Source organism: Artemia franciscana, chromosome 2 (assembly GCF_032884065.1).
Source record: "Artemia franciscana chromosome 2, ASM3288406v1, whole genome shotgun sequence".
NCBI classification, from domain to species: domain Eukaryota; kingdom Metazoa; phylum Arthropoda; class Branchiopoda; order Anostraca; family Artemiidae; genus Artemia; species Artemia franciscana.
This window is the reverse complement of record NC_088864.1, coordinates 28,841,323-28,855,033: the sequence shown is the minus strand read 5'-3', so window position 1 is coordinate 28,855,033 and position 13,711 is coordinate 28,841,323. Positions and strand designations below refer to the sequence as shown.

The following is a 13,711-nucleotide window of genomic DNA, read 5'->3' as shown; positions in this document are numbered from 1 at the left end:
AGGTCAGTCAATAACGAAGACCAAATGCATCTTAAATATTTTCAAACCTAGACTCTCGGAATTCAGAGGGTGCAAACCATGAAAATTGTAAGCAATACCTCCAAAGAAAGAAAGAAAAAGGAAAGGGCAAAAATCTCTCTGAGTACCACAGTTGCAATTGCATTAATCGAACATAAACAACAGAATGATACTGACTCATCGTTCAATATTCTATCTCAAGTTATAGAATAACAAAGTCCTAGAAGTTACCATACCTGAATACTAACATTTTAAATCATTTTCTTACTCCCATCTGAGTCCAGGTGGGCTTATTAGCGTTTCCAAAATTCGAACACTAAATAAAACAAATAAACATATCTAGCATGATAGCCTTTTGATTGTCAAATAACCAAGTCTTACGCTCATCGGCAATGAGTTACCAATGCAAAACCAAATCTAAAGGTTTGACAGTTTAAGGTAGAACTGAACCAATGCAAGAACAATAGAAAATCCCTTGCAAGGTTGAATTTTACGTTTTCTGGCGATTCAATTTTGTTTCTTTCTGGGTCTCATAACCTTTATAAATCTACAGATCTAGATCTATTAGACCATATTACTTTCAACTTGCGCGGTTTTTATTGCATACATTTCTTTGGTATGAAGATATCAAACTCATAGCATATGCAATTGATAGATTTTATTGCATATACCTCTTTGGTACGAAAATATTAAACTCGTATCTTAGAAAATATTTCCAAGCATTGCTATTGAACTTGGAAGACCTACTAGTGTATGCAATTGAGAATTTTATCATTGAAATGTAGAGAATTGAACTCTAGCTTTGCGCACAACTTTGCATTTTTCTGCTTTTTTTTATTTAATTACTTGATCTTTAGTTAATTAAAGTTTTTCAAGCACGGTAAAGTGGCTACAATCCAAGCGGTATCTTTGCTATAGCTCACACCTGTAAAAAGGAGACCTTCTCGCCCATATTGTTAAAAAAAAATCCTCCTTTACAAAAAAAAAAAAAAAAAAAAAAAAAAAAAAAAAAAAAAAAAAAAAAAAAAAAAAAAAATCGGACATGAAAATAGGAAATATGCACTTTTGCATATATTCCGTCCCCCAACCCCTAGGTCGTCACCCAAAACCTTTTTACAATCTTAATGAAATTGTCGTCTTATTTCCTTCTGCCAATTTTGAAAACCTATGCAACTTCTTACAAAGACTGTCCGAGGCATCATTAGCTTACTTTCAGCATCATTTAACATTCATGGTCAGGTCCTTTGAAACACTTTCCTCTCGAATTAAAAGGCAAGTAATAACTTTTAATTTGCTCTTCCGAGTCTTTATGATTTGGAAAAGCAGCATTTTATGCTATCCATAAAACCACTCTTTCTTTCTTTTAAACTTCCCATTAAATCCATTCAAAATAGAAGTCAGCTTAAAGCTGAAACGTAGCATTGAAACTTAGTTTGTGGCTTATATATGCATATTAGGCATTTCAAGCCAAGTTTTATGTCAAATCAAACATAGTGAACGAAGCATCATGTTGCTAATCAAAAAGATATTCTGATTAGTGCTTCTAAAACACCTAATGGCTAATTCGCAATACCTAGAAACTCATATATTAATCTTACTTTAGATTATACACCTTCACAATTCATTAGTATAAGAAACCAATTATCAAATAGACTATAGTGTTACCAGTTTGTGAAAATGTGCCTTATCTAGCCAGGCCAGGTTTTTTCAATGTGAACGGGGGATGTTTTGATCATCTAAAAGAGCTAATTTTCAGGCTTATATATTATGATTTTTTTACGTTTTAGTGAGGCATAGGGAAAATTTTCTTACACAGTCATGGAAAGGAATACCCCCCCCCAAAAAAAAAAATAATAATTAGGTATTATTTTTATGTATGGGTTTTTGTAAACTAGCCTGATTGTTCGCAAAAAAGACTTTGTGTCCCTCATTTACATCTTCATAGAATCTAGACTTTCTACATAACGCTTAGTCACTCGTCAACTCAGGCCAGTATTGACAATTTGACATTACAGTATGGAAAGCTGTATATAATTCTTGCTTGGAGATAAAAAAAAAACCGTTTTCACTTGTCCTTGAGCGAGAGCCTGCAGCGTGTGAAGCAAATGGCCAGAGAGGACTACCTGAAGTTGTTCAGGAAAGCTTTCGTTCCTTCAAGACACATTTAGATTTTTTTTTTTTTTGGGGGGGGGGTCTGTTAAACTGGTGTCGCAGGCACCAGTTTCAGATTCAAGTTACACAAAAATATAGAAGTCCTTAAGTTATGTGTCGGTTTCTACTCCATAGACAACTTTTTTTAAACTTATAGAAAAAAGGGCCGCCATCTACTGTTCGAGCCATTTCTGGGAAAAATCGAATGACATAAACGAACTATATGCTGATCCGATGCAAAAAAGATGTGTGTCTTGATTTGGCGCAAGAAACCTACAGACACCATGTAGGTCTGTAGCCCTTCTCCCTCAACTATTCGGCTTTTTAGCTGAATGGTATGGCCAACTTGTCAGAAGCAAAACCACGAAAGCATCTTTCAATCTGTATTATTAGAGACACAAAGTCGGGCTGCAACTCCTCCCTACTTCCACCCCTAATTTTAACAGAAAAAGAGAAGGCAATTGGTACTTCGTTTGAAATGGAATCATAAATGGATTTATCAAGTCTCTTCCCCTTCCACCTTTTCCGGCCTCTTCCACACCAGTCTTTCAGCTGGGAGGCAGGCATGTTCAAACATTGTCTGAACCAGAATCATGCAAGGTTTTTCAACTGATATGGTAGAAAAACCTAAAAGGGTCGGAAGCCCCCCACCCATTCCAACTTTTTAGCACAAAGGTAGGAATGGTGTTTGAAGCATATTCATAAAAATAATCAATATAAACCATTAGAGGCACAAAAAGGGCCAGTGGTTCTTCAGTTATCCCCTTCCAGTTGCCAATTTTTCAGCAAAAAGATAGGTGGGTATTTTCTATCGATCGGTTTGAAATTATGAGGCATGTGCCTTGGGCCAATGAGACCGAAGAACGATGATTTTCAAAGAAGTACTGTCTTTCTTCAACCTTCCCATAGAAATTTCGAATCATTTTGAATTTAAGGGGCAATTATTTGGGGAAAATGACAAAGATGGTAAATTTTCAGAGGCGTATGAAACACCTATTCTGACCCACCAACCCAATGAAGCTTTTAAGCTTCGTTTTGTAATTTCTCCGTAAGTACAGGGAGTGACTTGCACGGAAGACCATAAAGCACGTCCATCTCAGAGGCGAAGGGTTACATACTTGTTCTAAACGATACACCTTCTATTCACTTTCAATTCAATTTTAGTGTAGAAAAATTTTTCTTCATGCAAGTGGTTATAAATAATAGTGCAATCCTATGATATAGTTTCGGAACTATTAATAAAGGGTTCATGGGGCAATCATTTTCCAAGAGAAATAGAATCAAACTGTTTTTAACATCAATTACAAAGGACACAACTAACAGATGCTATGTTAAAAGGAAGAGTAAAACAACCTTAGTTTTTAACACTCTAATTTTAGAAACCACTTAGGTTTTATATCTTATATATATTTTAGGTTTTATATATGCACAGAGGTAGTGATAGAGGCAAAGGCGCATTTAAAAACTAACAACATTTATGGGATGTCAATAAATAGAGAATGAAGTTAGTTTTAAGAACACAGCGAGTTTTGAGACTGTCTTTAAGGAACGCATAGTATTTTTTTGGGGGGAGGGGCATAGTATTTTAAAATTTCCGATAGTGAATTTCATTGTTTTTCAAAATAAGAAATTGACAGAATCATAGAACCGAAAGCCATAGTAGGGCAATAGAATCTCTCAGGTAAAATCTAAATCAATCACCTTCAATAGCTTTAATAGTTCAATAAAAGATTCACCAGCTTCAAAGCGCGTAAATGAACAAATTTTATTAAACACATAGGATGTTTTGATGCTTCATTTTATAAATGGCTAAGTCTGCAAATTTCCAGCAAAATCCCATATTTTTCATTAGTTGTCATTTTGCTGATGGCCTTAAACCCATGACTTTTTATTCTTTTGATTTTGTCTTCCGTTGTATCAGAACTAAACTTAAACACCTTAGAAATATTCCAATGGAGTCAACAAGCATTTAATCTACACACCCGCACTTCAATACTATTATTGTCATTTGATTAATCATTTCATTATTATCATTTCATTTTTTTTTATTTGCACATTCAAATAAAAAGTAGAGTAAAGCCTAAATTATGTAACGTTAGACTCGTCATACCATTTTTGACCGCCTTGACTAAGCTGCCTTCAACAAATGCAAAAGCCAGTGTACTTTCTAAACTCTTTACTTGTGCCTTCAACTGCATAATACGAATTCCAAGCTCCTCCCATTTCTTTAAAATGTCTGACTTATCTCGAAATTTTTTCACCGCTGCCTTTTGACTATGCAGCATTAATGTAAACAGATCTTGCCATCTATGATTACAAAATGTTTTCATGACATGTCCCAAAAACTTTGAATTCTCTTGAAGCGAAAATGATTGTCCAAAGAGTTCTTCAAATGCATCTCGTACAGGAGCAACAACATGCCGTATTTCAACAGGCTTGTAACCACCAAGTAAATCAGCACTATCACTTTGTTGATTCATATTAACCACAGTGAGCTTATGATTTGTAACATTTGCTAAGTACTGAACAGTGGTTGTTTTCCCACAGCCAGTTTCTCCAACCAGGAGCACAGGTTCATTGTTTTTGATAGAGATGGCAACTCTTTCTAGAAGTATAGCAGCTTGCCGTGTGTAAGAGAAAGTATAATTTCGTGACCTGAAAAATGAATAAACAATGCAGCTAAATAAATAAATAAAGAAAAAACACATAAGTAAATAAAAAGTAAAGAATGGACCTAAAGTAGGGTTAAGTAAATAATGGACTAAGTAGGGTTCATTATCAATTTAACCATCACAATCACGTTTTAGATATAAATTGTGGATAATAATACTGAGCGCTTAGTACGTCCTATTGACTCAGTTTTTAAAAACATTAAATGCTTTCTATGTTTGTTTTTGGCTTACGGGAGCCCTGGAGTGTGGACGCTTCACCAGTAGTGGAAATTAGGAACAAAGGGCTTGTTCAAAGAACTTGGCAAGAAGCCAATCATACTCCCTTGTGTGGAAAAGAACTACAAAATGCATCGAAATTTGTTTATATACATTTTTACTATATTTTACGAGCCGGACAAAATTTCAGAAGGGGGGGGGGAGTCATTTGGTGGTTCAGAAAACTGCGTTATTGGTATTGGTACAGAAATAAAAGAGCAATTCAAACAGAAATATTGATCTGATTAAAGTTGATTTATTTTAATTTACTTGTTCATTAACTCTTAAATGACTCATTTTCTTTCCTGTTTTATCTTCAATTTTAAGACTTTTTATGTGTTTTTAACTCAATTATAAAAAGTAATCGAACTTTTTAATCGTTTGAAAAAAACAAAACCACCGCAATAATCAAAAAAGGAAGCAGGTGAAAAATAGTTAATTGTATGGACGATTATGATCAAACAGTTCATCCTTTTAATAGATTAACTACCTACAAAGAAAACTGACCCTATACATAATTGACCCTATCTGTTAGGTCAAAATTGACCCTTACAGATAACACAAGAGAATACGGATAAAATACCAATTGATAAAGGAACTGGATACTTTAAAAGATGATAGACTAATAGCCACTAAAATGTACAAGAAGGTTCACCCTGAAGGTTGTTCTTCTAAATTTTATGGCCTTCCCAAAATCATGAGTAAAAGATATTCCACTATGCCCTATTGTAGCATGCTATAGTTCACCATACGTAAAAAACTCAATTCACCTTGTTGAAAAGTAATTTAAATCAAGGCATAAATACAGTATCTTGGCGAATTTTGATGCGTGCTATATGCACTTTCTCCAACATCAAAAAAACATGGATAAGCTTTAAAATGAAAACTGAATGAGCATTTTGGTTTTTCTAATAATAAAACTCTAGAAACTGGCGCTATCAAGAACCTTGTTTGAATCTGCAACAAATTATTCTTATATTTTAGGTTCAGGGACAAAATTTTTCGTCAAATTATAGGTTTATCAATTGGAACAGTTTTATCTCCCTATGTAGCAAGTTACTATATAGATATCACATAACTGCTGATTTGAAAAGTTCCCCATTAAACACTCTCTCTGGATGCATTTTGTTGATGATGTCCTGTTCATTTGGGATCATGGGCATGCTTATCTGCATTAGTTTTTATGGCACTTGCCCATCGGCCAGTGCCATATAGCGATCGCAATTTCTGTCCGTCGGTTTGTCGGTCCCGGTTTTGCTAGTTCGGGCAATTCCAGATAAGCTAGGACGAAGAAAGTTTGCAGGCGTATCAGGGACCGGACCAGATTCCGACCTCGTCACAAGTGCCATATGAGCTCTTGGCTCTTGTTTTGTACAACGAACACTTTTGATTCATATCTACAATTTAGGTTGGAGGTTGAAAATCCTAGAAGTCTCCTTTCTTAGGTGTCCATATAATAAAAATGGATCCCATCTTGAATTTTGTATATCTCGGTAATCCACTCGCATTGATCATAATTTGTATTCCCGTCAAGCCAAGACCCTTCTTTAAAAAGAGACATGGTCATCTCTTTCGTTAGTGGTTTTTAAAATTTGTTCAAGCATTCCTTTAGTCTCTGAACTAAACTACATAAAATACATTTTATTCTCCAATTGTTACCCCGCTGAATATATGGACCAAATTATAGAAAAAAAGATTAAAAAACAAAACAAGAAATATAATGCGAGCCCATCCCCCATTCACTGGTTGACTTCTTAAAGGAAAACAGAGTTTTACAACATTTCTAAATATTCATAAATTCATCAATAAACTTGTAAACACTATGGAAACATCACCTTTCCATCTCTTTCAGAAAGAATCTAAAGGTTTAACAATTTTCAGTTCCATGAAAGACAGAACTAATCCTATTCTTGATAGTCATGGATTGAGAGTCCCATGTTTGTGTGGAAAATCTTACAATAGCAGAGCCCATCACCAGCGGGGAGAAAGGCTACACACCAATATCTGCAGTCTGAAAGTGAAAATGACGATCCTGGTTATGCACTTCCCTTCCACGCTTTTGACCAACAGATTATATACTTCTTTTTGATGGCTCACCCTTAGTCTCCACAGTAAATAGTTTACAGCAATCTTTTTAGAGAAAGAAATAAAATAAAATACATGTAAAAAGTGCCTCACTTTAAACAGAGAAACTGGGATATTTTTATGAGCTATTCTTTATAAGCCCTTAGTATTTCATACACCATCCTATATTTTTATAAGCCCTACTTAAATGAACAATTCATTGGTCCGAAATTACCCTCGTTCAGTTTTATCAACCTAATATTCTTGATTTTGACCTTTTATCATCACTTAATTAACCAGCCGTACAGAGGGGAGACTTTAGGAATGGGTTCCTAAAAAAACCTCAGAATGTTTACAATTCTCTATTTTATTTCATATACCTCTAAAGTGTTGTATTTTTCGAATTTCACCCCTCGCCTGAAGAAAAAGTTCTGCATGTGTGTTATGCTGCAGCATAAGCCTCCAAGGTTGAAGTGTATTAATGTATAGAATTCTTATAATAATGATCAAATAAGTAAATCACTGGGTTTAAAATACATTTAGACTACACACAGGGCAGCCTGAAATTGTGAAAAATACAACCTATTACCGTTTATCCATAAAATGTTACCTAAATTCATTGAAGCGAAATGCCCCTCTTGCTAACCCCGTGCTTGTGATGATGAGTCTTATTTTTAATATTGTTGAGAGCCTTTACTGCAATAGAAAATTCAATTTATCAATTTCAAACAAACGGGTCTCTTTGGGCTAGCTTTCTTAGTAATAAAAAAAAGTCAGGAAATTGTCCAAAAATATAAGCGTTGACACGCAAACAAGGTACATGAGAAGAGGCGAGGTCAGGTTCTGGCCTACCTGAACTGTAAAAATTTGCATAACTATTGCAGATACATTACAGGTCCCATCTACAGACTAATATCCACCCAATCAGAATAGAATTTATGAACTATTCTACAGTTCATTTCAGCATGTAAAGCAAGCAAATTTACTTAATAAAACATAGTAGTGCCAAAAACACAGTCCTTTGGAGGGGGTTACAGTTACAGTCAACTGTTTTTGATCTTCCAAGCTATATCACTGACGAATATAAAATGAGTGCTGAACTTTTTTTTTTTAATTTTTTTAAGACTGAAATCTAGAAACAGCAATTGTTCATAGTCAACCGTTGCGCCAGAAATACTTATAATACAAACTTGATTAGATGGCGTAACTACCTGAAGTGTTACAACCGCTAACAACACCTAAAAAAAGATAAAATAAATCAATACAATAAAAGACCCAACCAATTTTTGGGCATGTTTAAGCCTGATATTTGAAAACAGCAGATTGCTGATAGTCAAGTATTGCATCAGAAATTTCTAATACACCTGAAGTCTCATTACTGTAATAAATACTCCAAAAAAGATGGGCATTTTTGGAGTTTTTTTCTTTGTATTTTACTACAGCTTATCGAGCCACAAGGATGAAGAGGAAAAGAATAAACTTAAGAAAATTCTTACTCTTTATGCAGCAAATTGGATGGCACGAGGGGTAGTGAAACACGTCCAATATTAATATTCTTGTCATTAATATCTACAGCTGGTTTATGAGAGTTGACATAAAACTCCGCTTTAGCTTTCAATATATTCAATCTGCTCCCAATCATTTCAGCAGCTGGGAGACGTGTCTCATTATTTATAAGATAGCCACAGAAAATGTCTAGAGCATCTAAAAACGCGTTATGCTGAGATGTTGAGGATGTTACATCAAAATGTTCTGTCATCCTTTTGCACCATTTTAGCAAATCACGGGTTGAAACGAGTCTTGTTTCACGTGACTTTATATTTAATTCCATATTGTCTCGATACCCAGAAACAAGAAAAAAATAGACTTCAAGCAAACGATCACACACTGTTCTAAGGACAGGATATTTTGTATTAAGAACAATTTTTAGTTCTTCTCTTGAGAGTGGCTCAACATGAATCTTTCTTAAATATCTTTCAATGATATGAAAGTGCCCAAGGTGCTGTTTATACAGCCCTGTAGTACCAGCTATTAGCCTTTGTGTCACGAAAATCTGGAATCCTGGCGCCGCTCTAATGTTTTCACCCCTTCCAGGCAGTAGAAGAGTCCTTGACTCGAGCACAGGAAGTAGAACACTAATAACATCCATTGAGGCATAATCCACATCTTCAAGTAAAATCCAATTTCCCTCAGCGACAGCTTGCGCTAAGACCCCAGGCTGCCAAACAAATTCTCCAGGTATGTCTGTACATCTATAAGTTCCGACTAGGACCTTGCTATCAGTTTGGTCTCCTAGTTGAATTTTCGTGTATTTTGATGTATTATAGCGACCAGTTATCATAGCCAAATGATCAACAAGAGAGGTCTTTCCTGAACCAACAATGCCTTGAATGAGAATGGGAGAATCTTTAGCAATAGCCAGTGCTAAGCTTCTTAAATGTTCTTTAGTTGAGTCAACAGTAACAAGGCAACCCTCTTTACAAAATGAATTATTTTCAATACATAATTCAATCCCGTCAATTGACAATACACTGGGTAATACAGGGATGTCTGCTATTGTAGTTGAATTTTCTGATGGCGGGATTTTCTTTTCTTCTAAATTTTTCAGCAAAAGTTTTATGTGTTCCTTTCGAGTTATATGTCCTGAATGGAACACCATTCGTTGTGTCTCACTCAAATTGAAAACCATGGACAAACTCTCACAAGCATACCTGAAAAAGGGAAAAAGATTATCTGTCGTCTAGAAAAGCGAGTGATTTGGGAATCATATTTAAGGGAGAATTAAATGTAAAAAGTTTAAAATCAGTTCCTTCTCCTGCTAAATATAGAGTAGGATTTGTCTGACTCTACATACTTTAGACCTTTAGGTATAACCCACGTTCTATCCACGTACTTTTAATCCAAAATGGAATTAACCTTAAAAAGAAATGAAAAACTTACAATATATTAACCAATAATGGACAAAATAATTAATGGACAAAATAATTAAAAAAAAGATATCTCAAGCTATTGTAGACTTTTTTTGTGTTTGCATTGCTTTTTTTTCTTTTCTTTTTTTTAGTGTACACTATTCAAATAACCCCACAACACCCATATGCATATATGCAAGTATGTACGCACATGTAACATATACAGATACATATACGTTGATTTTTTAATTAAAATCAAGTTGGTGAACTGTGCCTCAGATAAATAGAGCTAGACCTCAAACCTCTCCCCCAGGTCAAAACAACTAAGTTCTGAAAGATATATTTTCCAAAAATCCCGACGCCCCGACTTAAAAGAACAGGCCCGTAAGCACATTCAATAGCAAAGATTGTCCGCTTCAAAATGGTTTACCTGGTCTTGTGGAGCGTTTCTGAAATCATTAAGCCGAGGTATTTAAAGTCTGACACGGCAGGAGCTGAATGATTTCCAGGGCTAACACTGTCACTTTTAGCCGTGTTGAAAGTTAGATACCCACACTGTATAATAATATTAAAAAGTCCGATAGGTTGAAATCACTTTGCAGTTTATTAAGGTTATCTTGCAAAGTCTGCCTTCGATCTGCTGAGAAGAAGAACATCATCAGCTTAAGTTATGTAAGATAAATCGGTACCGTGAAGTAGAAGAGACGAAGAGATAGGGCTCAGAATCTTAGAGATAGCATGTTTGAAAATGACAGGACTAAGAACACTGCCTTGCCTCACGCCTCTTTTGGCTTTAGTTGGATCTAAAGCTGTGCCTCTCCATTTGGCAGATGCTGTCAAATTCGCAAACCAAAACTTTATAATCTTGAAGATACTCACACTCACGTTACGTGCAATGGAGCATCAAGAGATTGCATGGGATTGATGCTATTGAACATGTACGATAAATCAACAGGGCGCATATAAAAAGGTTTGTTTTTTCTCTTTGAATTCATTAGAACATTTTCTAGTAATCTATGTGCTTCTGGTTGTTTAACATCCCTGTCTTTTGGAAATTATTTCACATATGCAAGAAAAAACGATCATATATAATTTGATCTGAGTTGTAAATCTGATCGAACCACATTCTGAATATCAGGAAAAGGATTAGATCATAAGAATAGTAAGAGTATAAGAATAGTAAACTTACCATTTAGTTTCGGCATTTGAGCTAGACAAATATTGAAGAAACGGAGCCCAAACCCAGTTATGTGCTATATCCTTGTCACAAATCAGCAGCTTATATGTAGACCGAGTTACCATCAAGTCGCGATCCATTTTTGACTTCATTTTTTTAGCAGGAGGTGGCTCCTCAGAAGCGCAAGGAGGAGGGTGAGTCTCGAAGTAAGACAATGCAAACCTGGAAATACAAAGGTAAAGTAAAATCCACTAAAGAAGTTAATGATTTACAAAGCAAAAACCGTGATAGTTTTTTCACGACCAAATCCAGGAAACACAAATTATGAAATAATTACATTGAAACCACCATTTCACAGAGAGTAAAAATATCTTAAACACATTGAAATCAGTTATGACTACGTAACAAATATTACCGAAAAAAAAAACAATCGGATACAAACATCAATGTTTTAAGTACTTGTGTTTTACATAAACACATTTCCCGCGATGTACTTGATACATACTCAACACTGAAGTAAAATCGCCGAGAACTTCACCATTTCAACAAGCATTTTGAACATATGAAAGGTACAGAGCAAATTAAATCTTAAAAAAGGCAGTAACTACCTTATATAAGATCTCAAATCAAAAACAAGCAAAAATTACTGTTAATGAAGGAATGAAGCCTAAAAGGAACATTTCAATGAACAATTAAGCTACGCTTAAAAGCAAATAAGAGTGCTACTAAAAAAAAAAGGATTCCTGGAATTTGGGCATCATTTCATTTTCATTTTAAGAAGAAAAAATATAAATAGACTTCTTTTTCAAAATTAAGTGCGAATGACATTAGCCTTTTGGAGAAGTGGGGGTAGCGACACTACTCCTATTTGTGGTTGTTTATGGTTGGGCATTTTGGGACCTCCAATCCTGCGGAATGAAATGGAGGGCTCTGATTGTCAACAAGGTGAAGCCTTTCCACTATGTCTGAATATATACTTCATATTTTTTTTTTTAGTTTTGACTTCTATGTTATAATGTTACCCTCTGAATTGTAATCAACAAGATCAGAAATTTTAAACATCATACTTGGTGGAACTCCAAAACCATTTGAAATATATACTTGTAATTTAAGAGTTTTATATTTCAGTATTATTCCTAAACTAGTAGCTAACAGCCCAAAAAAATATTAAAGACTAATATCTGTAGAAACCACACACATTTTATTATTTACTTAATTAGTGGAGTTTTTTGTCAATTACCATATTGACATTGCAATCTAAATTATTTTCAATGGGTCATAAACCATTAAGGAGCATTCGTTAAAATTTCTAATTGATCACGAGTCAAAAGTTGTATAATACGGCCAGATGTGCACAGTTACTGTTGGGGAGGGGGAGGAGAGACAATAAGAGGGACACTGGCCCAACGATACAAAAATTCAGGTTTTCAGTCAAACAGTAATACAGCAGAATTGTCAATATAATGCACTAGAACAAGTACTTATTCGCATTGATGCTTAACCCCACACCATTAAATCAGCCCATTAAATAAGTCAAGAACAATTTGATTTAAACCACTGACACACAGAAATGAGAGGCGTGTATTCCTTGAAGGCTGAGCCAAAAGACCAACCCTCCCCCCCCCCCATCTCTGCAAATATATATTTTTATTTTCTATGTTAAAAGTGCACGGAAATGCTTACATGAAGGGGTTCACTATGCATTTTTTTAAAGTTTATGATACTTTATATCTACTTTATGATCCCTTGCCTCTTTCCGTATGGTAGTAAACGTAGTACCAGAACTTCAAGTACCAAGGACAGTGGAAATGAAATCTGATTGTTTGAAGTGAAAACTTATACGGTCATAAATATATACACATAAAAAAGAAAATTAAGAAAACTGGGGAATTCAATTTTTAATTATACATAGCATAAAAAAAAGGTAAAGGATATGGCACAATAATTTAAGAAGCTGTGGTTTTCCTTTGAAATTGTAGAAATCAAATAGATTATTATTGTTTCAATTTTTATAGATTGAACTTGTTGTCAAATTTAACTAATTAGTTTGCTTATTTATTTTCATAGTTTAGTGTGGCAGCACTGGCAAAACCAGGGTACTTCCCAAGTAAACTTCATAATTTAGAAACAAGCAAAAGGAAAATCTGAGAAAGTATTGGTTTTCAGGTATAACAAGACCAAGGATAGAACCAAAAAGTGCGGTTTTTTTTTTTTTTTTTTTGTATTGGTACTTAAGAGAAGAAAAAGATACAAATCCACCAGCAGAATATCAGCTAAAAAGGGGAAGACAAAGGGGGCACATAGAATGGCTAGTTCAACAAGGTCCTATGAAGCCTAAAGCGTAATTATTTCTGCTACTGGAATCTTTTACTTAACTTAATTGCACCAAATGAGATAATCAACTGGTCCAGATAGAAATGAAACAGGGTACATACTTGTATCATAGAAAAATGAACATTCCTTTT

The 13,711-nt window shown here is 34.7% G+C and overlaps 1 protein-coding gene across 1 annotated transcript in view; it reads right to left on the bottom strand.

The window, feature by feature from the left end:
* LOC136039840 (midasin-like) overlaps window positions 1-13,711 on the bottom strand; it is a gene marked incomplete in the record, with an annotated part of 305,680 nt that overhangs the window by 265,926 nt on the left and 26,043 nt on the right. Inside the window, 3 exon segments of the mRNA XM_065723761.1 lie at window positions 4,280-4,824; window positions 8,657-9,871; window positions 11,259-11,468. Of these exon segments, the coding sequence (XP_065579833.1) occupies window positions 4,280-4,824; window positions 8,657-9,871; window positions 11,259-11,468 (1,970 nt within the window).